Below are 27,117 nucleotides of genomic sequence, written 5' to 3'. Positions count from 1 at the left end.
TGTGGCATATAGGGGGGGTATAAGGCATATAGGGGCTATAAGGCATATCAGGGGGGCACAGTGGAATATCAGGGGACAGAGTGGCATATATTGGGGGCTATTAGGCATATCGGGGGTAAAAGGCATATCGGGGGACAGAGTGGCATATAGGAGGTATAAGAGATATCAGGGTGGCAGAGTGGCATATAGGAGGGTATAAGGCATTTCTGGGATAGAGAGGCAAGCTGGGGTGAGATGCGCACAACTGGACAAAAACAGTTTACATGAATATTTACTAGGAAAGCTTTTTTTGGGTTCTTGGCTTTAATTATTATGTCAGTAAAATAAGAAGGCAAATCGTGAAATGCCATTGTAAATTATAAGTTTTTATTTTAAATAAGCGAAACATTTGCATATTGTTGTTTTGGTTTTTTTACCCGATGAATCGAAAAAATAATCAGCCCAATAATTGCAGCCCTACACTCAAATTTTGTCCTAGAGATACATGCAGCCCCTCATTTGAAGCTCCAAGGGGTGTAGTTTCTTGAAATGTGTACTTTATGTACCCTAATTTAACTTCCCAGATGTCTAGATCTGTTTAACTTCAGATATGGCAGATTTGACAATCTTATTAAAAAATTGTCTTAAAACTTTTAGTTGTGATGCCTGCAATTAGACAGCTCTAGGCAGCTGGGAAGTTAAATTATGGGACAAAAAGTATACATTTGCAGAAACTACACCCCTTGGCGCATCAAATGAGGGGCTGCATGTATTAGTAGCACAAGACTGGAGACATAAATGAACTTGTCTCTTTTAATATATTTTGTTTAATATAAGTGTGATATTCACTTATTTGCTGTGCACGGCAGATTTGTGATACAAATAAGACCTCATTTGCTGCGGCTGGGGGTGTAGTTTCTAAAAATATATAGTTTTGTTTGCATATTTTAACATCCCGGGCAGCTAGAGCTGTTTAATAGACGGCGGCCATGCATTAAATGTAAAGATGTCTTTTGTGATAGTCTAATAAATTGAACTTTTAGCAATAAAATATTAGAAAAACACAGTCTACTGTTGTCAATTTCTGTTTATTTTAGACCGGTTACCTGCTACAAATATCTAGCAACACAGCTTTTGATATTAGAGTTTTCGAAAAATACAATTACAAACTAGTATTTATTGAGTCGGAAGTAAAACAAAAACAAAAACACACTTTTCCCCCCATTTTTTGGCTTTATTTTGCAAACCTAATGAGACGTAGACGTATCAAAAAGGCCTATTTGGAATCTGCTGGGTGTGCTGAAAAAAAACAACAATATATGGTTTTCATAGTTTATTCCCAATAAACGTGAAATGCACCAAAATGCCGAAAACCAGCTTAGCACACAGGGTGGGAAATGGCTTAGCAGCCAAGGGGTTAAACACAAACATTTCTCCGAACCTTTTGATGAGCCTATTTGATCCGGCCCGCTTGTGAGTGGATCTTACACCATATTAAAGTCTTTTTTATTTCCACATATCGCACTATTATTGTATTTGATTTTTTCCCCCCCATGTATTTGCGCTCCACGATCTGCCGTTCGTTTCTTTGAGGACGAGTATCGCTGGGAGCTGCTTACTTTTGGGAAGAACTATATTCATTTTTATTGAATTTACACGTGGAATTTTGTGTTTTTTGCTTTCTTAGAAAATATGAATATATATAATATAAAGATATATTAAATATATTATATTAAATGTTCATATAGACAGGTCCTCCAGATTCTAATTTATAATATAAAAATGTTTATATATGTTAGCATTAAAAATATAAAATAATATTTACAATATTTGTAAAAGATAAATTATAATGTATACACTGAATTAAAAAAATAAAAATATAACTCATAATGAATAAAATATAATTTACGATATTTTTAAAATATACATATTTAATATAAACTTAGATTAAAAAAAAATAACAAAAATATAAAGTTAATATAAGTCATAATTTGCAATATCTTAAAATATGAATTATAAATTAAAAATAATACTAATAAATGATATTATAAATTACATTTATGTAGAGAAAATATATATTGGCGTTAACGTTATTTACAGTATTTTATACCCAGCACTTCTACGTAATATGACATAACTCGCACAACTTTTTCACCCCTAACCAATAACGCCTTATTCTCGTTAACTTTGAGCATTTAATAAAATTATCATCAAATGTATTTTATATATTGTTTTGTGGACGTACCGGCGCTATTCACCCGGTAAACCTGATGCCGACTGTGAAAAACAAGCCCTGTCAGACGAGCGACCCCTCTGCGTAATCCCGCCATCTCGACTGCTGTGGCGTTTTACCTCACGACAGCCGCTCGCTTCTCGCGCATGCGCATTGGATACACCCAGGGAGGCTCGCGCTTTTCTGTGGCGTTATTCAAATTTCATAACACAGTGGCGGAACTACCGGGGTCGCGACTGCGACCGGGCCCTGGATTTCTGTCAGTCAGGGGGGCCCAAGGGGTGCCGAGCGGTTGCCTGAAAACGACCGCTCGGCAACTCTTGGGCCCCCCTGACTGACAGAAATCCAGGATGCCTCCGCTCCCCGCCGCTGCCTGGGACTCCCGAGATTAACCCCCTTCACCGCCAGACAGCCCCCATTCAAGCCTTTGGAGGACACTAGCTGCCGATCCCAGCACATGTTCTGCAAACGGGCCCAACTCCCAGCACGCCGATCCTGCCAGTAGCTCAATCTATAGCCAGACCCAGCCACTGTTCAGCTGGTTATTTCAAGGTGTATAGAAAAGCACGGGCAGACATGGGGACAACATGATCATAGCCTAAGAGAGTGTATGGGTGGCTCTGAAAAGAGCCGTTGGGTGTTTCAGGGTGACGAGTTAACAAGCTTAACCTCCGAAACCGTACAGAGTACGGCCTTGGCGTTTCAAGGCATACACCACGTCCATAGCGGTAACGGTTTTCCTCTTGGCATGCTCAGTATAAGTGACTGCGTCCCCGAATCACGTTCTCCAAAAACACTTTGAGCACACCGCGAGTCTCCTCATAGATCAGCCCAGAGATACGCTTTACGCCTCCTCTGCGAGCCAAACGGCGGATAGCAGGCTTGGTGATACCCTGGATGTTATCCCGAAGCACCTTCCTGTGCCTCTTTGCGCCACCTTTTCCGAGTCCCTTACCTCCTTTGCCGCGGCCAGACATGATCACGCTTACTTCACGAGTTCCACAGCACAATACTCGCTTACGGCCATCCCGCTTTCTTTTATACGTACTTGACGGACCTGATAGGGAACCGCACCATGATGCCTCAAGGGGGCGTTGCTTTTTGAATATATGCTTCACGTTGGTTGGCTGGAGAAGCTTCCAAGCGTGCCTCAGACACCGATTGGCTATTTAGGAAAATCAAAGGAAACCGGATATGAACAATTCAAACCAACCTCCTTTGCGCCACTCCCTACACCAAGCCCGCGTCTGCTTTCAAAGATGCCTAGCCTTTATTAATCAAACCTCTCTACTGCATGACGTACGTTAAGCTTCTGCCTCCCTCACCTCCACGTGATCGCTTTCGACGATCCCTCATTTACCACTAGGTGGCAGCATATCGCTGTAAATAAACGCCAAACGGCGGCCAAGATAAAGGCGGGCTTTTAGCTGTCGCCGTATCGCTGTTAACGGTCAGCCAGTACACAGGTTCACTAGGTAGGAGGCTGAACAAAAGAGAGGAGAAGAAATAAAAAAAATAAAGAACCGCAGCTCACGAATACATGACCGATTCGAGCATTTAATTTAAATAAATTAAAAAAAAGATAACGCTCCACACCGAAGTCTCTTGATCAAAGGCTGGCTTTTTCAAACCATCGTCCTAGCCTATGAAAAAGATGGGCGTGATTAAGCGTATCCAATCACATTTACCGCTACTCTATAAAGGGCTTGAGTTGGCCACAGAATCGTTAGTTACATTATATCCGTCGGTGAATCGTGTCCGCACGCATCAGTATGGCTCGCACCAAGCAGACAGCCCGTAAGTCCACCGGAGGAAAGGCTCCTCGGAAGCAGCTGGCGACTAAAGCGGCGAGGAAAAGCGCTCCGGCTACCGGTGGCGTGAAAAAACCACATCGTTACCCCGCCCGGGCACCGTAGCGCTTAGGGAAATCCGCCGTTACCAGAAGTCTACGGAACTGCTTATTCGAAAGCTGCCTTTCCAGCGGCTGGTCCGTGAGATTGCTCAAGACTTCAAAACCGATCTACGTTTCCAGAGTTCTGCTGTTATGGCCCTCCAAGAAGCCAGCGAGGCTTACCTGGTGGGGCTTTTCGAAGACACCAACTTGTGCGCTATTCACGCTAAGCGGGTTACTATCATGCCAAAAGACATTCAGCTGGCTCGCAGGATCAGAGGTGAACGTGCCTAAGTAAACGCGGTGTGGGCGAACTCTGTTTCCCCCTCGTCCTCCCACAAAGGCTCTTTTAAGAGCCACCACATTGTCACTCAAACGAGCTTGTGTTTTGTGTTTCCCTTCGCATGCACGAAATCAACCCTGTTGCTCGCGGCCAAGCTTGAAACTTCTCACACCATTATCCCACTACCGAGCGAGCCGTTAAGCGGCCGAGTCCCCTGCTGGGCGTAACGAGTAACGGCAAAGCACAATCTTTAAGCCCGCCCCCTTATCTCAATTCTGTTACGGACAGGGCTCCGAGCGAGACCGCTGGCCGAATATGTCAATCCACGCTTAACACACAAGTATGGGGCTAGACTTTCAGCGCGTGGCCCACATAGTCGCGGCCGGGTGATGAAACGCTTTTTTTTTCATTTTCGGAGGATATGATGGTTCTGAAAAGAACCTTTTGTGTGAAGAATTAAGTGGGAAAGCACACACCAGAGGCGCTCCAAAACCCACCCCCCCTTCTCACTTTTTGGGGGCTGCCTTTTTAACCTTGGGCTTAGCAGGGCTTTTGGCTGCCTTGCGCTTTGAGGGGCTTTTGGATGTCTTGGGCTTTGAGGAGCTTTTGGCTGCCTTGGGCTTTGTGGCCTTCTTAGCTGGGCTCTTGCCAGCTTTCTTCGCCTTAATCTTAGGCTTCTTGGGACTCTTGGGAGCGGCCGACGGTTTCTTGATCTTTTTCGGGCTTTTCTTCACTCCTGCAGGGGCTTTCTTGGGCGACTTCACAACCTTCTTAGGGGCTACTTTTTTAGGCTTTACGGGAGTTTCCTTCTTCTTTGATGTCTTCTCTCTGCTCTCCAGCTGCTTCTTATTCAGCTTGAAAGAACCAGAGGCACCGCTTCCTTTCAGCTGGATCAGGGTCTCTTTAGACACCAGACCCTTGAGAGCGAGCTTCAGGCGGCTGTTATTCTTTTCTACGTCGTAGCCGCCAGCAGCGAGTGCTTTTTTAAGAGCTGCGAGAGACACTCCGCTGCGCTCCTTGGACGCAGAGACTGCTTTAACAATAAGCTCGGAGACACTGGGACCGGACTTCACAGGACGGCTTTTTGCAGCTGCCGGCTTCTTCGGCTGTTTCTTCTTGGAAGAGGTTTCTGCCGGCGGAGGCACCGGGGAAGGAGCTGTCTCGGCCATCTCAATGCTTGGAACCCGCCACGAAAGAGCTGCAATCACACGTAAACACGGAGTTAAACCGCCAGAAGTTTGGCTTTTATAGACAAGCTGACGCACATTCATTGGTTCATGAGCGGTAGCCTGCGAGTCTATGATTGGACGCCGTTTCTGAAACCTCCCCATGCTGCAGGGGCATCGCTGGATTTGCATTCAGGGGAAGGGGGGAGGGGTTGAAAGGAAAATATACCGTTTGCGCGTAAACGTCTCATCACACTTCTAATTCAAAGCAGTTGAATTTCCTACACCGTGCAGACCCCCCACCCCCGAAAAAAACCAAAAAACTGCCAGCCAAGAGGTGTGAAATAATAAATAAATAAAATAATGAATACAGATAATTAATAAAATAAATTATTTAATATCACCTATTAAAGATTAATTTACCCTTAAACTTAATCTATAAATTTATATAACCCAATCATTAATTCTTATTAATTATTATATTAAGAATAGCCTAATATTTATACATTAAAGAATAACATAAAAAATTATGAATATTGTTAAATAATAATAATAATCAATTAAATAATTTAAAATAAATTGTATTTCTACTGCTAGTGTCTGGCTGCCTGCCGGTCTTAGGACTCGTAGTTGACAGGAGTTTACTTAGGGGTTATTTATTATTAACGTATTATATTATTTATTTATTATTCAAAATAATAAAAGTAATTATTAAGATTAGGTTTTTGTCTTATCAAGACGTGTTATGTGCGAGAGTGTGTTTGTGTGTATTAGCGCGTGAGCATACGTCAGTGAGGAAAGGGTTATGCGTGAGAATGTGTTTGTGTGCATGCACCACTGTGTATTAATGATGTATATACTATTTCTTTAACGTGAGTGCGTGTGTATAGAACTAGAAAGGGACAATAACAGGAAAGATCCTTGTGAATTGTTTGTGTGTGTGTGTGTGCTTGTGTGAACTCCGTAAAACACAGCTTTACATCTATGATCATATAGACTGACCTCTGTGTAATAACACACAGCCTGACTTCTGTACAAAACCCCCTGACCTCTGTATAGTAACACACAGACTGACTTATGACTATACGTTAATATTGGGGGCCCAGAGCAGCAGAGTTGACAAGGACTAGCGTGCCCGCCTCCCCCTGCCCTGTAATCAGCCCTTCGAAGGGTGAGCCGGCACCAGACTTACTTAAGAGGGCGGGGCTTCCTCTTCAGCAGCCGGCACCAATACGGAGACAGGGGAGGGGACTATCTAGCCATCTACTACCTGACGGCAGTCCCGGTGAGTGGTTGCGGTTTGGCAGCAGTCCCGGTGTCCTTGTTGCGGTTTGGCAGCAGTCCCCGGTGTATTGATTGGTTGCGGTTTGGCAGCTGTCCAGGCGTTCATTGACTTGTTGTTGTGATAAATGAATGCCGGCGAGGAGAGGGTGCCGAATGTTAGGTTAATACGTACGTGTTTGTTTTATATTAAATTTTTTTTGCAGTTGTAAAACCTTTTTTTTTTTCTCAAGCATAATTAAGACATTCAGAACGAACAAAATACGTTGCGAACGTTCCTTTAATTGTCACGTAACAGGAGGGGGACGCTTCTCCGTGCGGATTGAGAAAGCCTCACACAGCTCCCTGACGGCGACTCGGATGATGGACTGCCACGCGGGGGCCACTCTCCCACAGCTTCCTGACGGCCACTCGGCCCCCCCCTCCAGAAGGCCACTCGGGAGCCCCCCACCCACAGCTTCCAGACTGCCATTTTGGGGGCCCACATCCCAAGGATTCTAGGAGGCCACCCAATGGGGGGGACCACCTCAAACTGCTTCCGGACTGCCACTTGGGAGCCCCCCCTCCCACAGCTTCTGAATGGTCACGCGGGGGCCCCCCTCCCACAGTTTCCTGATGGTCACGCGGGGGCCCACCTCCCAAGGATTCCAGACTGCCACTGGGGGACCCCCTCCCACAGCTTCCGGACTGCCACTCGGGGCCCCCCCCTCCCACAGCTTCCGGACTGCCACTCGGGAGGCCCCCCTCCCACAGCTTCCGGACTGCCACTTGGGATCCCCCCCTCCGAAACTTTCCAGACTGCCTCTCGGGGGGGGCCCCCCTCCCAAGGATTCCAGACTGCTACTTGGGGTCCCCCCCCTCCCCACAGCTTCTGGACTGCCACTCAGGGGGCCCCTTCCCACCGCTTCCTGGCCTCATAATGTGTATTTATACCAGCAACGTATTATATATATAAATAAAGTTAGTTCCATTTATATGTGATGGCTCAGAGTAGTAGTATTGTTCGATAAATAAATTACACTGACATACTATATACGGTGCTGCAGAGTATGTTAATGTATTCTGTTACAGTATTATATAATTGTGGCATATTTGTTACATTGTGCATTCTATTTGATAATGTCATATATATATGTTCATTGTCGCTTCCCAATGTTATTTCTTTGATTTACTGTAAAAGTTATGCCATAGTTAGTAAAGGCAGACAGATGCCCCAGACTCTTCTTTAATTCTGTGATCAGGCCCCAGTTACCCCTGCATTCCTGTGAAAATATGTTGTCGTTCCATGTCAGTAATGTCACAGAGCTGGCTAGTACGACCGACTACCTCCGCTGACTTGTGCTCCCTTAGCCTTGGACAACACTCCCTTCCCAGATTCCCCAGTCACTAGCAGTGTAGGGTATATAAAAAATGAAGAACACTTTATTTTTTACACACAATGGCTAGATATAGCCAGCAAAGCGAACATTAACATAAACAGTCAGGTATTGGATTACAACGGCTACAGAACCGGCCCCCTTACTCTGGGTAATTTGGACTCCCAGGGGCAATAGGGCCATTAAAGTGATTAACAATACAATGGGGTCCCCCACCTCCACTATATATTACTGGCCAACATTTCCAGGGAAAAGAATGGTTTGGCCGGTGTCAGAGACAATTCTTGCGTGGAAAGAGTTAAAATGCTAGCGTGTTAAATGTCCATGGGTTGTCTGTTTTTTTTTTTTTTTTTAAATGTATGATTTGATGGGTGAATTGAATTGGCCGGGTTCAACAATGTCCCAAATAACACGGGGGGCAGTGACCACACGTCACATTTTCCAATTTGAAAAATGCACACACCTCTCAAATGTGGCCATTTAACCCCCCAACAAACCCGTGCATGGGGTTATCACTGTACTCAATAGATGATATTGAACATATATTAAGGTACCAGGAACCGTAAAATCATACCTGAAGTAAAATGTGTGCGGAAAAAACAGAAAAAAATACTGCAAACTTTGATGAATGCTGGTGATAAAATGTGTGCGTGGGAAGAGTTAAAATACCAGCATTTGAAATACCCTGGGATGTCTAGTTTTCAAAACTCTATGGTTTTATTTGCTATACGTGTAAAAGCCCTTTTGCCCTCAAACAGCCAGGAAAACCCCTTAAAGGGCAGAATCACTGTAGTTGGGAGATGTTGCAGAACACATATTGGGGTGTTGTTTCATCACACCTCACCCCAATACCTCATTTCAATCACTGACCACTCCTATGACCCCCAGCCATCACATCTAATGCCGATTACATCTAGCCACTACACATGCACACCTCGCTCCTGCCACACCCAGCCATCACGCATCAGAACCATGATACCCAGCTTTTACACATTACACCTGGGAGTAGATGGCTAGATAGTCCCTCCCCTGTCTCTGTATTGGTGCAGGCTGCTGAAGAGGCTCCCCTCTTTTTGGTCTTCTGGAGATCCTAGTTCTAAGTCTTGGGGTAAATGGGCATATTCAAGGTTATTGCCCCTAGTCTGAGAGATTGTAACCAGGTCTCACAATCCTTGGGTGAATGGACAGATTCTTTGGGTTTTTACCCCAGTATTTTAGGTAAATTATCAAATTATCAGTTTAAATGTCTTGGGGTGAAATAGGCAGATTCTAAAGAGTTTTACCCCAGTTTCAGAATCGCGGGTGAATACACAGATTCTTTATGTTTTTAAACCCGGGCTCAGAGTCTCGGGGTGAAATGGCAGATTCAGTTTTTTCAGTGTACTCTTTGGGTGTGGCTAGGAAGTGGGCGGGGCTTTAAAAAAACACTCATAAAAGAACCTTCTCAAAAACTGGGTGTGGCTGCTTAAAGCAACGCCCACTGTGCCATAAACCAATCATTCCTGGTGTTCCGTCAACAGCCTCATTGTGATGTCATAAGTAGCACAGGGTATCAATAGAGTGTGAGACTGGTAAACTGGTCATTGCTCAACAGAGCAGGCGACAGCGAAGATGTGCAAAGCCCAGCGCGATGTATATCTGAGCCAACTATTGTGTTTGGGGTACATTGGAGCTTTTATACTCCCTCTGTATCATATTATTAATACGCAAAAAGAGAGAAGACTCTGAGAGACATCAACATGGATCCGGACACCATCTGCACCTTGTGCATTCTCTGGTGAACATCAACAACTCCATGTTCCAGATGAAGATGGAACACAGACGGTCTATGTCTTGTCTTGTGGATAGAGTCTCAAATCTGGAAGAAAATCTAAATCCAGAACGTGACTACAGCCGGAGGTATGAAAACCAGTCACCGAGACACCTGAGAGAGCATCGTGCGACCACCGCGAGAAGCTATCAGGTGTCACCTGATCGCATATCATGGAATTATTTCAACCTGGCTGAGGAAAAGGACTATGGCCTGTCTCAGGAGAAAAAAGAGCTCCAGGCAGTTATCAACAGCCTTCGTAGGCAGAATGAAGAATTGATAGAGCGCCTAGAAGACATGAGCAAAAAAGTCACTTTTCTTCAAGAACTAAAGAATTCCAAAGACTTACAGACTGAAGACCTGGAAAAGAGACTTTATGCCATGGAGATGTCCGCATCTGAACATCTTGATGCTGCTGAAGACCTCACGATTGAACTGTTCAAAGCTGAATACGCCAATGAGGACCTCATTGAGGACAACATTGAGTTACACCAACAGCTATCTGCTGAGAAACAGGACAGGAGAATGTGGCCAAATACCTTGAGAAGTTTGAAGATGCTGTTGGAGCAATGAAAGCCTCTCTTCTAAGAGATAAACAGCTGAGCAATCCAGTTAGCACTCAACTTCGTGTGAAGATGGAGCAACTGCTCTCCGAAACACAAGGCTTCAGGTCCACACAAATCCCAATAACTGATGACCCTTCATGTTGTACGTGGCCCTCACCACCAAGCAGGCTGCTCTCTAGGGAACCATCACCCAGCCCTTAGATTCTTGCCTGGCCACGGCAATGGAGCAACCTCTGAGATCTCTTCAATGTTCTTAACCGTCTTCAGGAGGATGCTCCCTTGGTCACCAGTTGCCAATCAAAGAACATCACAAGTTTCCGTCTGTACTGTGATTTCTTCCATCGATCACAAATTTCCAACCATTAATCAATTTGGCAATAAAATTTAACATCTAGTATGGATCATACCATTTATTATACAGAAAATGGGGGGGGGGTCACAAATTTCAAGTGAAACCTTCTACAAAGAGAAGGGTAACAGTACAATGATGCAAATTATAAGAACACAAAGTTAATATGGTGGCTCCCATGGTTTACACATAATACAGGGTTCTAATACATATACATGCACATTGTACAGCGCTGCAGAATGTGATGGCGCTATAAACATCATTACATAGGTATATTTACTGATTTATATCCATACCTGGGAACTTCCTGCTGTAGAGTACCAGGCGCTCTCCTCCTTCTGGTAGTGATGGCATCATGGGGGAGGGGCTATCTGTGCATAGGCATAAGTGGGCGGGAAGTAGGAGGGGAAATGGGGACCCTGGCCTGGAGGAAAAATCCTGAGAAACTATCCAGTCAAACAAATAAATCCTACCATCAAAACGTAACTCTTATTAGTAAGTGTAACGTATGAGATCAATACAAAGTATCTAAACAGTGTCAGTGACCGCTCAACATAGAGACTCCTAACGACAGACACTATGTATAACTATTCACCCTATCGCTCCTCCCTACATCCCAGACCGCCTACATCTAATAAAGTTACTCTCCCATAGTGACATTCTCCGTATCAGATGATGTAGACGGTGCCCTAATCTGTCAGTCTGTCTCGCCTACAAACATCCTAGGACTGCCTGCATCAAAGAGAAAAAAGAAAAATAAATGCAGCATATTGCATCATTCCATCCAGGAGCGGGGCTCCCCACTTCTGCATCACATATCAAAAGCAGTACCAACGCTTATCATCGCGTGGCTGATAATGCCCCAAACAGAGCATCAATAGCCCGTACCTGATGATATTTTAAATGACAGATCAGTCAGGAAATCATGATGGTTTATGTCCTGCCCCAACTCATGTATTCCACTTCCTCACAGAGTCATTATGTACCAATTTCATAATAATGATATACTTGCACTAGATCTTTGTGTATAGTTACAGGTAAAATGTATATATCCCATTTGGCACATATAGATGTACCGCAGCCACGGAGACCCCCCAAAAGGAAACCAGGAGCAATAATTATAAATACGGGGGAAAAAATAAATAAAAATTGTGTTTATCACATATTACCACAAAATTGGATGTGTAGATTTATATTATTCAATGAATGGAGCAAACGAAAACCCCTCATTCAACCCTTTGGGGGAGAGGGTCTGTAACTACCAAAAACACTCACTCCTTAGTAATTTCACATTAATATCGCTTTTTCATGGTGATTGTTTGATCTTTTCAATAGCTACGATGCTTTTCATGACGGGAATCGAGCCCTCTTATCCCGAGTTCTCTAAAAGTTTTCCCAATGTATTTTTTCCCACAAGCTCAATCGGTCATGTATATAACACCTACCCTACGCCAATCTATGAAGGACCTGATTCCAAAAGTTTTTAAACCCGTCGTGTCTTTAAAACAGTGAGTTGGCTTAATATATTGGCAGACTCTACATCTCCCGCGTTTGTACATGCCCTCAGGCTTATTTCTAAGCCAAATCGAGGAATTAGGAGCCCAAGACTCTAAGACTGCATTAAATTAATCTTATCTTAATGGGTATGTTCTAACCCTGAGAAGCTGCCCAGTCACCCGAAACTCTGAGACTGGGGAACATCCGTGAGAATCTGCCCATTCACCCCTAAACTCTGAGACTGGGGAACATCCGTGAGAATCTGCCCATTCACCCCGAAACTCTGAGACTGGGGAACATCCGTGAGAATCTGCCCATTCACCCCGAAACTCTGAGACTGGGGAACATCCGTGAGAATCTGCCCATTCACCCCGAAACTCTGAGACTGGGGAACATCCGTGAGAATCTGCCCATTCACCCTGAGAATCTGAGACGGATTAAGAACAGAAACCTGCCCATTTCCCACCAGAGTCTGAAACTTGGGCAAAAACCCTTAGAATCTGCACATTCACCCTGAGACTGGGATAAAAACCCTGAGAATCTGCCCATTTCACTCCAGTACGCTTAGACTGTTGTCAAAAACCTCTAGAATCTGCCCATTCACCCCGAGACTGACACTGGGGTATAAAACCCAGACACTCTGCCCATTTAGAACACCCTTAGAATCTGCCCTTTCACTCTTAGATTCAGAGGATGGGGTTAAAATCCTGAGAAACTGCCCATTAAACCCGATACCCTGGCAGGTGGGGAAAAACCTTCAGAATCATCATATTCACCCCAAGACCCTGATACTCATGTAAATAACCTGAAGTAACAATCCTGAGAATCTTCCCATTTACTTCAAAACCTTAAAGCCACCAGAGAGGAGAGGAGAGGTTATTTGTGTTCTCGTTTTGTTCTGATTTGTTTTCTTCGTTAATTCTCCTTCTATCGGAGGGGAAGGAGTAGCGACTTCTATTTAGCAATTGATCGATTTTTTTTCCTAACACAACTACAAAAACTCCATAATGCATCCTTTTCAATGATTTCTTTTTTTATTTTTAATCTCTAAAATACCAGTATTTTTTTTTTCTTTTCCTGAAGGGGTGGTAGATAAGTGGAACAGCCTCCTAGCAGGAGTATCTTGAAGTGGACTCCATCATTAGGTCTGGCCTCGGCTTTGGGAATCCCATTGGTGGCCTCTTCTGGTAATAAGCCACCTCCGCATTTACTCTGTTCTCTGCTAGGTGGACTGTGACGTTTGTAGTAATTACGGGTACTGGCTACACAGCGCAGGGATCAGAAACGACCCGCGAGAGAGCAGAAAGTTCAACATGACTAAGCAAGGACTGGATTATGATGGCAATGTGAGTAATTCCTCCCCGTTTCAACAGAGGGGTGACTTTATTTTAGTGGGTGTAGTTGAGGTTACTTATGTAACTGGGTGAGATATTTAGAAGCAGATTAATTCTGTTATCTAATAAGTGGGACTGTTGGCAGCTATGTTTTGAAACCAGGGTTTAACCCTTAAATGTCTCGGACACAACTTGGTGGAAGAAGTGAAGAATAACTAAATGTCGGGTCAATAAACAAATGAAGTTCCGTGTTACGCAATCACAGCGGCCACATCGCCCCGGAAGATACGTTACCTTTTACATAATGTTACAGAATCGACCAATCACATCTTCCGTCATATAGTGTTTTTCCCTTGATGTATACCAGTGCTCATATCTATATGTTTTTATTCTATAGGGTGACTATTTCCGGCTTTGGGTTCCCGAATTGCAGAAGATAGAGGGTGGGGATGTACACCCTCCCTGGGCACTGAGTAACGGGCAACTTGCGCATGCTGAGGTGTCTCTTGGGAAACCTATCCGTTTCCAGTTGTAATGGCGCAAGAATGGAGCAGACACATCAACCAGAAGCTCGTAAGTTACACCATTATTAAACCGTTTTATATATATATATCCAATGGCGAGTAGTACCCCGGGCTTCAGCAAAATAAAGTAACGGGAAAAGATTATTGGAGGGAAGTAGGGTGGTTGATAAGTGGATCAGCCTTCCAGCAGAAGTGGTAGATGTGAGATAATTTCAGAGTGCATGGGATAGGCATATGGGAACTGAATCTAAGACCAGGCCAACGACTGATTAAGGTTGAATCTTTACCGCAAGAGAAACGGACGGATAGATGGAATCCATGGAGGCCTCTGTGTGAAAGCTCAGTAGAAGCCAGACCACTTTATTAGCTCCCCACCCACCCGAGTACCAAGCGATGTGAAGTTTGGATGAATTTAGTTACAAAGGTAGTGGTTTCCGGTTTATAAAGTAGATGGGAATGTTAAGGCAGATCTGTCACAAACTTCTTTTCCTATTCTCAGAATCTGCATGATTATTCCTCCCCATTGCGTTATCTCTTCCCTTTTGTTAAGGTGGTTTCTAGGCAACATAACTTTTACAGACAAACCGAAAACGGAAACCTTTTCTAATTAGATGATGTGTCCAATATGACTTCTTTTATCTTCCCTGTCCGGTTGAATTAACTGGACAGGGAATGATTAATATTTATAGTCTCAGTGCATATGTCCCAAGTGTCCCTGGGTGTAGGTACAGTCCCTCTTTCCTTTCTGCCTATTTCTGCAGAATATGTATTTGCCTCCTAACCCCCCCCCCCCACACACTCCCTGGCTTGCAGTAGATCTGTTTGGCTGAACACATCTCCTACCCTCCCCAGCCTCATGAAATACTCACCGCCAGTCAGAGCCCCCCTGGGACCATCTCTGGAGCTAACGGGACCCTGCGTGCGCATACACAGAAAGTGCTTACACTGATTTCAATACAAGCAATTCTCTGTCACTGATTGGCTGCTTTAAGTTAATCAATGGCATGAAGGTGAGACTTCAGAAGGAGCTGCAGCTTCCCACAAAGGTGATTATGTATTTATTGAGTATTAAAGTACTCACACAGCCCCACATTGTACTGCGCTAAGGAATATGATGGCGCTATATAAATAAATATTCATTCTGTGTTGCTGAGGCTGCATGGGGTCACTGGAGCTTCCCTTTAATGCTATAAATTGATACAAATGTTTACGTCTCTTGCATGCTGGTGTTATGACATCGTCAATGGGGAGGGGGCCCGTCACACCCACCTAAACAACACAAGAACAGGGGGATAGACTTCTACTTCTCATGCAATTAATTTGTTTAAATCCAGCAGGAACCCCCAAACTGCTCCACCATCAGATCGGACCAGTGGGAAAGCCGGGTTTTAATGACCATCGGCCCCTCACACTCCCATTCTGCTGCTCCAGTGACAGATCAGGTGCTGCTGCTATGTGAACATCAGGCGGCCGCTGGCCTTAAAGTGCCAGCACCATCCGATCAACACCAGACCGGCCCTGGCTGGGTATAAACCTCATTAGCCTCTTTTATTGCACTAAATCCAAACATTACAGCTTTTTTATTTTATTGAAAACGGCCCAATTTTATCCTCCTGTTGATCTGTTGGGTCGCGGCTCGAGGTGCCTTTCCACATCCGTTCCGGGCGTGGGAGGCATTAATACGGCGAGTAGGATTTTGTTACTCGGAGCAGGAAAGTCTTGCAGGGCGTCTCTTAGTCCGTTCCCCGTGTGATTTCCCTGCGGTAAATCCGCCGCTCGCTGAAGCTGATGTCGCGTTTTCCTGCCGGACTCCGGACACAAAGGTTCTGGTACCGGCCTGAGCTGCCGTCAGATGCGCCGCGGGAAGCCGAATAATTACGCATTTCGCTTTTTTAGTAACAATACACGGTTTACGTGATAACATTCGCATCCACTGATAATTTTTACTTTTATTTTTTTATACATTATGTGTTAATATTTACACGATTATGTCGTACGCTGCTTCACGTGATGCACTCAGGGGCCTGAACTCCAACAGGCTTCCAGGTCATCAGAAGCATCTTAGCGACTGTTGTATATGTAGAGTTATATATCTGCCCCAAATCAGGGTTATTACTGGAAGGGAGACTGTGCCGGGGCAGAGAGCCAGAGCTAGGAGGTTTCTGCGGGGACTCGCCAACCAGCAGAGATAATGATGTGCAGAAGCGCTGAGAGCAGCAAAGGCGCAGATCTTTCTGCTCAACAAGCCCCCTTCACCCCAGCAGGGAAAGAGGGTAAGTACTGGCACGGAAGGGACCAAACATTTTTAGAACATGTTGCGTTTGTAATACCCCCTGAATTATTGCAGTAGTTACCAACACTGTAACCTGGAACATAAAGCGGAAATGGCAACATGTCCAGGAGTAACACGCGACTCTGTGTTCCAGCACTCATAGGATCAGTTCTCAGATTCATAGCTCCCAACAGCCACGACACTCACAGGGCATTCACATCTTCCAGTCTGCCCACTTCATGGTCCTATCCTGCCCCTCCTTACTCCTAACAAAGGGACCCTGATTTGGACACCTGGAGATTTGGGGGCTGTGCAGATTTCCACCCCCTAGTGCTGTAATATAACCCCCCGCGCTATATACATTAAGATAACCCCCCCCCAGCAGCATATACAGTAATAAGCTGTATTCCAATAAACTCCCTTTATCTGCAGACCTGGACGCCGCCATTGCTGTCTACTATATCAACTCCAACTGCTTTAAAAAGAAAACAGCTAAATATTTTTTAACATTTTTGTTTAAAAGGGACAGTGCAAGATTTTGAAAATGCAATTTTAATCTGATACTAATAAACAACCTTGTTGTCTGCTATAACTGTTGGGTTACCGTTATTTCCGTTTATTAATAAACATGAAGGACGTAGCTTTGGTCGCCTGTCCTTGGAGTCACATTTGGCTGGAAAGCAGCTGCTCCCAACGCATTCTGCCCTCGCGGCTCTGTTCACAAGTCACATATAATAATGTAAGAGGTTTTATTAAATGCTGGAATGAAACCTAGTCTTATCGCAGATATGGCAGTTCCCCATCAAACAGTAAAGTGCCACTTAAATGTTAATGTATTTGTAAAATATTTGTTGACATCATTTTATACAAAACAAGAGATATGAATAAAAAAATATATATATTAAATTAATATTTCTTTATAAATATGTTGTTTCTTTATAAAAAAAGACAAGATGTCTGTGATTTATCTATGCAAAGGAGGAGAAATGTCATAAACGAGAGGGTCAGAGGCTTAGATGTAACGGACGTTAATAACTAAAGTATCTCCGCCCTGTGCAGATGGTATTGTGTGAATAATGTGATCCCCGCAAAATGCTGCTTACACAAGACCCTTCAAAGGTTAAATTCATTTGTTTCTCCTCCGTCTGTTGCTTCCTCACTGCCCTCCTGCCTCTTCCTTCCCCTCCCAGTTTTCTACTGCCTGCATGTACACTCTGTATGCTGCCTACTTATTCCACCAGTCTTCTGCCTCTTGCCTGTTCCTCCTTAGTAAGATAAGAAATGCCTGTTATCCTCCTATCTGCTACTGCCTACTTTCCTGTACCTGTTCTCAATCTAATGCTGCCTTCTTATTCCCCCCCTTGGTCTATTGCTGACTGATTGTAAGAAAAAATAAATGACAGTAGACTGGGGGGGAACAGCCATTTCCCCTGTCTGCTGTCCCTGCCTGTTCTCCTACCTAGTCTGCTTGACTGCCTATTCCCCATTGAGTCTGCTGCATCCTTCATTCCCCCTGTGTCATTCTGGTCCCATATCCCTGCTCTCCCTTAGTCTGCTGTCAACTTCCCACACGCTCAGTCTACTGCCCCCTGCCTGTCCCCTCCCCCAGTTTGCTTGCCTGTTCCCAACCCAATTTAATTCTGCCTGCCCCTTCACAGTCTGATGTGGCCTGCCCTTTCACTTCCCATCGACTGCCACCTGCCTAGTCTAGTACGTGCTACTGCCTGCTTGATCCTCACCCCTAGTCTGTTGCTGACCTTCTGTCTGCTTCCTGCCCCCCCCCCATCTGCTTTTCCGCCTCCCAGTCTGCTACTACCTGCCTGTTCTCTCCAATTCACTCTGCTGCCTGGTTCCTTCTTCGTCAGTCTGATGCCTGCCTAATTTGTTCTGCTTCCCCACCCCGAAGATGGGGCCTTGTCCTAACCCCCTAGTTTGCTGCCTTCCTATTCTCCTATCCTCCTCGGTCTGCTTCTGCCAGCTTAGTCTTCCATGGTCTTACCCCTGCTCTGTTTCCTCCCAGCCTAAACATTCCTGCATGTTCCCACTTAGTTTAATGCCTGCCTATTTCTTTATACATGTTTACCCCAATCTGCTGGCTGCCTGATTATTCCACCAGTGTTCTCCTACATGCCTCTTCCCCCCTAGTAATCTACCACATGCATGTTTACCCTGCCCTGCCTATTATGTCCTTGATCTACTGCTGCCTGCCTTTCCTCCTGTTTGTCCCCTCTTCACTGTCCATCCGATCTACTATCACCTGTTCACCTCCCATTCTGATGTTGCCTTCCTGCCCCCCCCAGTTTGCTTCCTGCCTATTCCAGCCTTCCTTTTCCACTCCTAGTCTGCTGCTTTCCCTCAGTCTAATGCTTAATTACTTGACCATTCCAGTCTGATGCTGCCAGCCTAGTTTGCTATTGCTTGCCCACTCCCCTACCCAGTCTTCAGCTTCCTGCCTACCCCTCAGTCTGCTGCTGACTGCCTGTTCCCCTAGTCTGTTGCTGCCTAAATGGACTCCTACACTTTGTTCTGCCATCTACCTCTTCCCTCTGCTCTTCACTCTACTGCCTGCTTGTTCCCTCCCCATCTGCCTATTCCTTCCTTTGCCCAGATGCCCCCCATTTTGCTCTCTGCCTATCCCCGCCTTCCATTTCCCCTCTTAGTCTGTTGTTTGACAGTTGCCACAATCTTTTGCCACCTTTTTGATCAATAAACCCTTGGCTATTTCCTGCATATTCAACCACTCTAGTCTGTTGCCTGGTTTTACCTCCCTCAGTCTAATACTGCTTTCCTCTACCTTTCTCAGTCTGATGCCCCCTGCCTGTTCCTCTTCCCAGTATTCTAGTGCCTCCCTTATCACCCAGTCTGCCAATGTCTGGCTGTACCTTTCTCAGTCTAATGTCACTTAGACCTGTTCTTTTCTGCCTGCCTACCAATGGAGACTTCTCAACCCTCCCCCCAAAATCTCTGCCTGAATATTTCTCCCCAGTCTGCTTCTGCCTGCCTCACCCCATTTGCTGTCTACCTATTTATTCCTACATGTTTCCCCTCATTCTGCTGCCTGTCTATTCCTTCTTACAAGCCCCCCTCAATCTGCTAGCTTCCTGTCACTTCTCAGTCTTCTGTCTGTTTATTCCTCCAGTTATCTGCAGCATGCCTGTTCCCACCTAGTAAGCTATCACATGCCTTCATTTTGTTTGCTGCCCCCTGCCAATCACCCCCTTGGTCTATTGCCCCCTGCCTACCTGGCTATTCTTCCATGCATCTTTCCCCCAGTCTGCTGCCTGCTACCCCCGTTTCTTGCATACATATTCCCTCCTTCCTTTTTCCCCCTAATGCTTCTGCTGCCACCTGCTTCCTATTACTCCCAGTCTGTTACCGCATATATGTTCCCAAATACTCTGTCGGTCTTTAGTGTTAATTTGGGGGCAGTTATGCTTAATGGGGTGTTTAAGGATAATTTAGGGGCAGTTATGCTTAATGGGGTCTTTAGTGTTAATTTAGGGGCAGTTATGCTTAATGGGGTGTTTAAGGATAATTTAGGGGCAGTTATGCTTAATGGGGTCTTTAGTGTTAATTTAGGGGCAGTTATGCTTAATGAGGTGTTTAGGGTTAATTTGGGGGCAGTTATGCTTAATGGGTCTTTAGTGTTAATTTAGGGGCAGTTATGCTTAATGAGGTGTTTAGGGTTAATTTGGGGGCAGTTATGCTTAATGGGGTTTTTAGTGTTAATTTAGGGGCATTTATGCTTAATGAGGTGTTTAGGGTTAATTTGGGGGCAGTTATGCTTAATGGGGTGTTTAGGGTTAATTTGGGGGCAGTTATGCTTAATGGGGTGTTAAGGGTTAATTTTAGGGGCAGTCATGGTTGATGGGGTGTTAAGGGTTAATTTTAGGGCAGTCATGGTTGATGGGGTGTTTAGGGTTAATTTAATGGTGAGGGTTAATTTAATTAATTTAATAAAGTTAGCTTAAGGTGCAGTTGCAGGTAAAGGGGAATGTAAATCCTGGGGGCAGTGATTATGAATGTATTATTTATAACAGTATGGTGACATTCTCTGAATGATTACAATGCCAATGAAGGCAGAGAGTCGTTCAAAGATCCGGATCTTACAATGATCCGGATCTTACAATGATCCGGATCTTACAATGATCCGGATCTTACAATGATCCGGATCACTGTAAGATTCGGATCCCTGTAAGATCCGAATCTTTGAACGACTCTCTGCCTTCATTGACATCACTGGAGGCAGGGGGGAGGATTCATAATGAAAGGGGCGGGGCCAATCGTTAGTGTGCCTGCACGGAGTTACTGGAAAACAGTAACTCCGTGCAGGCACACTGAGTGATCCGAAGATCCGGATCATGAATCGGATCATTTCAGTGAACGAATCGAAATGATCCGATTCACTTTAATGATCCGAACTTCCCATCACTAGTGGCCAACTCAAGCCCTTTATAGAGTAGAGGTAAATGTGATTGGATACGCTTAATCACGCCCCTCTTTTTCATAGGCTAGGACGATGGTTTGAAAAAGCCAGCCTTTGATCAAGAGACTTCGGTGTGGAGAGTTATCTTTTTTTTTTTTTTTTTTTAAATTAAATGCTCGAATCGGTCATTTATTCGTTAGCTGCGGTTCTTTTTTTATTTATTTCTTCTCCTCTCTTTTGTTCAGCCTCCTACCTAGTGAAACTGTGTACTGGCTGACCGTTAACAGCGATACGGCGACAGCTAAAAGCCCGCCTTTATCTTGGCCGCCGTTTGGCGTTTATTTACAGTGATATGCTGCCACCTAGTGGTAAATGAGGAATCGTCGAAAGCGATCTCCCGCGGGCAGGCTTTTGATATTCCTAAATAGCCAATCGGTGTCTGAGGCACACTTGTAAGCTTCTCCAGCCAACCAACGTGAAGCATATATGAAAAAAAAGCAACGCCCCCTTGAGGCATTATGGTGCAGTTCCCCATCAGGTCCGTCCAGTACGCATAAAAGAAAGCTGGTCGGCTGTAGGCGAGTATTGTGCTGTAGAAATCGTGGAGAAAACTTTATCATGTCTGGCCGCGGCAAAGGAGGTAAGGGACTCGGAAAAGGTGGCGCAAAGAGGCACAGGAAGGTGCTTCGGGATAACATCCAGGGTATCACCAAGCCTGCTATCCGCCGTTTGGCTCGCAGAGGAGGCGTAAAGCGTATCTCTGGGCTGATCTATGAGGAGACCCGCGGTGTGCTCAAAGTGTTTTTGGAGAACGTGATTCGTGACGCAGTCACTTATACTGAGCATGCCAAGAGGAAAACCGTTACCGCTATGGACGTGGTGTATGCCTTGAAACGCCAAGGCCGTACTCTGTACGGTTTCGGAGGTTAAGCTTGTTGACTCGTCACCCTTAAACACCCAACGGCTCTTTTCAGAGCCACCCACACACTCTCTTAGGCTATGATCATGTTGTCCCCGTGTCGGCCCGCGGTTTTCTATGCACACCTTGAAATAACCAGCTTAATAGTGGCTGGGTCTGGCTATAGAGTGAGTTACTAGCAGGATCAGAGTGCTGAGAGTTGGGCCCGTTTGCAGAACATGTGCTGGGATCGGCAGCTAGTGTCCTCCAAAGGCTGGCTTGAATGGGGGCCGGCCCGGGGTTAGTAGGTTCCGTCTGGTGTGTATTTTAATTCTGTATGTCCCAGTATGTGTGTGATTTTGAATATGCCTTTGTCGTCCCCTCATGTCTTATCCTGTCCGTGTGCCACTTGTCCTACCCACGACACTACCGCGTCATGGCTTAGTCAATAGCCCCACGATGTAGCTCAGCTTCGGCTAGCCGCAGTGGTAAAGCAGCCCCTTTTTCTCTGCAACGCTGGTTCTGTCTGGCTGTGAAGGGGTTAATCTCTTGGGTCCCAGCAGGAGAAAAGGTCGTTGCCATCACAGGAGCCCCTTTACCTTGGGCTTCTCTTCCCAAGCAGTCTGGTCGATGGGCACGATACCCCAGCTAACCTGGTGGAGTGAGGAGCACCTGTCAATGCTCACAAATGCTCTTCCCAGACCTAGCAGTCCGACAAAAGGGGCTACATCAGTTACATAGCGCTGAGACAGACCATGTGGGTGGCTCTCAAAAGAGCCTTTGTTTATAAAGTGAGAGAACAAGGAGAGCTTTACTTGGCGCTGGTGTACTTGGTAACAGCCTTGGTGCCCTCTGACACAGCGTGCTTGGCCAGCTCTCCAGGAAGGAGGAGGCGTACAGCAGTCTGAATCTCCCGAGAAGTGATGGTGGAGCGCTTGTTGTAATGGGCTAGGCGTGAAGCTTCCCCGGCAATGCGCTCAAAGATGTCATTGACAAACGAGTTCATGATGCCCATGGCCTTGGAGGAAATGCCAGTGTCGGGATGCACCTGCTTCAGTACCTTGTAGACATAAATCGCGTAGCTTTCCTTTCTGCTCTTCTTGCGCTTCTTCCCATCTTTTTTCTGGGTTTTCGTAACAGCTTTCTTAGAGCCTTTCTTCGGAGCAGGCGCAGATTTCGCTGGATCAGGCATCGTGTCTGCTTTCGTTTCCGCACGCAATTCAAGAGAACGTGATTAACACTGAAATTGCTGCGCCGGGCCCTTCCCTTTATAGGCACCGCATGCAAATAAGGCCGTTCTGCTGTCTCGCGTCCGATTCGATGAGGTTGTCACGTGAGAAGATGCGGCCGCCCATGAACCGCAGTGCCTACACCGATTGGTGTCTCAGACTCTTTCCACCCGATTGGCTGTTTTGGAAAGGAACCAATCAGTGACGAATAGCGTCACGGGGGGAAGCTACAAATAGCTGGGTAAGTGAGCGGCGTTTCTTTGTTACGTGCTTCTTAATCGCTTTGCTGCGTGGTCGGTTGTCGAGCGAAAGCATGTCTGGCAGAGGAAAACAAGGTGGAAAGGTTCGCGCTAAGGCAAAGACACGTTCTTCCCGTGCTGGTCTGCAGTTCCCTGTCGGCCGTGTGCATAGGCTTCTTCGCAAGGGTAATTATGCCGAGAGAGTAGGCGCCGGCGCACCCGTGTATCTGGCAGCGGTGTTGGAGTATCTGACTGCTGAGATACTGGAGTTGGCTGGTAATGCTGCACGCGACAACAAAAAGACCCGTATCATTCCTCGCCACCTGCAGCTCGCCGTTCGTAACGACGAGGAGCTCAATAAGCTGCTCGGCGGGGTCACCATTGCTCAGGGAGGTGTTCTACCCAATATCCAGGCGGTGCTCTTGCCCAAGAAGACAGAGAGCCACAAACCTGCCAAGAGCAAGTGAGTGCAGTAATCGGTAACCGCAGGGCAATTAGCCAACACCACCAAAGGCTCTTTTCAGAGCCACCCATAATCTCTGGAACAAGCTATATCTTCCCTTGCTATAAACTTGCTGCAAACGTCTTTAAAGGCAACTGCTTTCCATTGCAGATGTTCAGCCCGATGTTTAGTTGCTGAGCTTAACGGTGGCTAAACACCATTCATACAGGCTACATCATACACCCTACCCCCCCTGTCCGTTTCAGGGTTAAAATTCGAGGCAAAGCTGCCAGCACTTAAATGGATAAATATGATTCTCAAGAAAGGTGGGTGGGCAAGTGCGACCACACGGTGGCAGCATTGCATAGGAAATTGTGGTTTACCGCAAATTAAAGTGGCAGAAGCCGGGGAATCCCTCAGCTGTGATGATCGTGTAGCTGGCAATGGTCTGGGGAGCGAATTAATGAATTTGATCACTCTGAGACCCGTGAGTAGCTCCATTGTAGACATCTCCCTTGCCTCTGAAAGCTTAATTGCTAAGAAGGAATTAACCCTTCATATACCCCAAAGTAGTGATACGAAGTTCGGATCAGTAAAGTGAATCGGATCATTTCGAGTCGTTCATTGAAATGATCCGATTCATGATCCGAATCTTTTGCCCAGTCCCTCCCTGCAGTCAAACTAACGATTGGCCCCGCCCCTTTCTGCCTGCCTACTCTAGCGATGTCACTGAAGGCAGAGAATCGTTCAGAGATTCAAACCATTCAGAGAATATCACTGACACCACACTTATATAAATAAATACATTAATAATTTTCACTGCCCCCAGGATTTAGATTCCCCTTAGATTGTCCACCTTTAGATTGCTTTACCTCTAACTGCACCTTTAGTTAACTTTATTAAATTAACCCCTCAGTCCTCAGCATTAAATTAACCCTAAACATCCCATTAACCATTACTGCCCCTAAATACCCTCATTAACCATAACTGCCCCAGCGCGGCTATCGGACCCACGCCGGCTGTCCCGCGGTCCATCCCGGGGGAAGCGTCAACCTACTGCCGCTCGGCTCCCCTTCCCGTCCTACCTCATCCATGTATCACCTGCTCTACCCATGGACTTCGGCTCTCGTAGCCCAGACACCCTCGCAGAGACTGGGGATCCCTTGTCACTGGAGCCGCTAGAGAGGTGGCGATCAGGCGGTGCGGCTATCGTACAAATGCCGGCTGTCCCGGGGAAACGTCGATTTGCTGCCGCTCGGGGTCCCTACGGATATTGCGGGGCTCGGTTGCCTAAGCGTGGCGCCGGACCGTCTGGGCAGGGAGGGAAGATGTGTGCCTGATTTATGACCTTTTTATCACCTAACCTGTATATAAGCCTGTGTGTTTCCCCAATAAAGTCTGTTACTTCACTGGAACGTTAGTTTCGTCTAATGCTTCAGGGACCCGCTGGATTACTAATTGTCATTTTCAGGACAATTACGGCACTGTACTCAGCTACGCCTCGGCGGGCTGCGGTGCCGTGAAGCTAGGGTCACCGGACCAGCTCGTGAGCCCTGCTCCGCTAGTGTCGGTGTGACGGACCGACCAGGGACCTCAGGTTCTCCCTCTCCACCAAGAGCGACTTCTCCCTTCAGGACAATAATTCCCCGCAATCTATAGGCAACCGGCACCACTAAATCTTGGAGATAAAGAGCACACATTATCTTTATTAGATTATCTCTCAGACCTTAGTGTGCCGTGTGCAAACTTTTACAAAATAAGGCAATAATATACATTTTTATTAATAACACATTAAAGAGTTTCATGTCACTGGATAACATTAACTGAGGGGTAGGGTGACTCTAGGAACCATCACATTACTCCCCCCTTTGTTTCCAGTGACAGACCCGGCTAGACCCCAACGGGTCGGCTTAGGGCTGTTTCTTTGGTTAGGTGGCTAACTCCGATTGCAACGCGCAAGCATAGTCCTGGAGGCCATCGAGGAGTCGATCTATCATCCTTTGGAACGTCGCCGGAGCGTTCTTCAACCCAATCTGCATTACCCTAAATTGGTATAGTCCCAATGGGGTGATGAAGGCCGATCTCTCTTACCACGAGAGATGTGGTGTAACAAATCATCTACTCGGGGCATGGGGTACGTGTCAGTCACAGTCCGGTCATTGAGCCTGCGGTAGTCTACACAGAACCGGGTCGTCCCATCTCTCTTAGGCACTAGGACTACCGGAAAAGCCAAGGGGCTCTCGGACGGCTCAATCACTCTCAGATCGAGCATCTCCCTAATCTCCATTAACATCCCTTCTCGGACAGACTCAGGAACTCGGTACACCGCTTGGCGTAACGGGGTCTGCCCTGGAGTCTCCACGCGGTGGTGCATCCGGGGAGGGCAGAGAGTAAGCCGCCTCTCTGGTCTAACAGCTGGTGAACTTGGGCCTTCTGGAATTCCCCTAACTGCACCGCTAACTATATCGTGCCAAGTTCCCTCGTCCCCGACGTTACCTGGGGCAACGGTAATCCCTCAGGGTCATCTATCGCCGGGGTGCAAATAACTGCTACTTCCTCGGGACGCTCCTGGTAGGCTTTCAACATGTTCACACGGAAGGTTCGCTGGATCCTTCTGTCTGCACATTTAGCTACCATGTAGGTGGTGTTGCACAGTTGCTTCACCACCCGATACGATCCCTGCCACACCACCAGCTTATCCTGACGGGATCGTTTCAGCGCTAGGACCTTCTGCCCTACTTCAAAGGCGCGGCTCCGGGGCGGTCCGGTCGTACCACCGTTTCTGCCAACCTTGCGCCACTTGAAGGTTTTCCTGGACCATGTCCAACACATACTCTACTATGGTCGGCCCTTCGGTCCCTGCCAGTGCTCTCTAAGCAAATCTAGGGGGGTAACAGGTGGCATAGTCCACGAGAGTGAGGATAAATTTCCCTTGTTACTCCCGGTAGCATAGGAGATAGTTCCGTCTATCCGAATAGGGCAGCGAAGATTTAAACCCCCAGAACCTCCCTTTTACCCACAGTTCTTTCCTGCCCTATCCGTGTAGGTACATCCCCCATTTGTTGTTTTCAGAGCTCGTGGCAGAGCTCTCCTGTCCAGCGCTGCAGTCCCGCTTTGGGTAGCGGGCAAGCGTTTCTCGGCCATTTTAGCCCTCTCCGGTCCGGTCCTCGGTAGGATCCTGTTTACCGGAGCAGGGAAAGGCTCCTTCACTCAGGGTCCTCGGTAGGACTCTAGCCTACTTACCTTTAGCAGCCCTTGGGCGGGCTAACTGGAAGCAGAACGCCGGGACTCTGCTTCAGTCTGCCGACGATTTCAGACAGGA

The 27,117-nt window shown here is 46.3% G+C and overlaps 3 protein-coding genes and 1 pseudogene across 3 annotated transcripts; 1 reads left to right on the top strand and 3 right to left on the bottom strand.

Annotated features, from left to right (window-relative positions):
* Positions 1-27,117, bottom strand: part of LOC149279710 (enoyl-CoA hydratase, mitochondrial-like) — a 324,415-nt pseudogene that overhangs the window by 3,155 nt on the left and 294,143 nt on the right.
* On the top strand, positions 3,985-4,397 carry LOC149279735 (histone H3-like). Its single transcript, XM_089500912.1, is given in 2 exon segments — positions 3,985-4,110; positions 4,113-4,397. Coding segments are annotated over 2 exon segments (411 nt in total).
* LOC149279734 (histone H1.3-like) lies at positions 4,893-5,555 on the bottom strand. Its single transcript, XM_089500879.1, has one exon. The coding sequence runs from the start codon at positions 5,553-5,555 to the stop codon at positions 4,893-4,895; it is 663 nt and encodes a 220-aa protein (XP_089357005.1).
* Positions 22,697-23,077, bottom strand: LOC149279733 (histone H2B 1.1-like). Its single transcript, XM_089501011.1, has one exon. The coding sequence runs from the start codon at positions 23,075-23,077 to the stop codon at positions 22,697-22,699; it is 381 nt and encodes a 126-aa protein (XP_089357137.1).

This window comes from Sceloporus occidentalis, unplaced genomic scaffold (assembly GCF_023333645.1).
Source record: "Sceloporus occidentalis isolate IW3139 unplaced genomic scaffold, rSceOcc1.0.p SCAF_161, whole genome shotgun sequence".
In the NCBI taxonomy this organism is placed as follows: domain Eukaryota; kingdom Metazoa; phylum Chordata; class Lepidosauria; order Squamata; family Phrynosomatidae; genus Sceloporus; species Sceloporus occidentalis.
This window is presented reverse-complemented; position numbering and strand designations above follow the sequence as displayed.

Bases quoted from the DNA above. Each gene is read 5' to 3' on its own strand.
- LOC149279734 (XM_089500879.1), bottom strand. From the start codon at position 5,555: ATGGCCGAGACAGCTCCTTCCCCGGTGCCTCCGCCGGCAGAAACCTCT.
- LOC149279733 (XM_089501011.1), bottom strand. From the start codon at position 23,077: ATGCCTGATCCAGCGAAATCTGCGCCTGCTCCGAAGAAAGGCTCTAAG.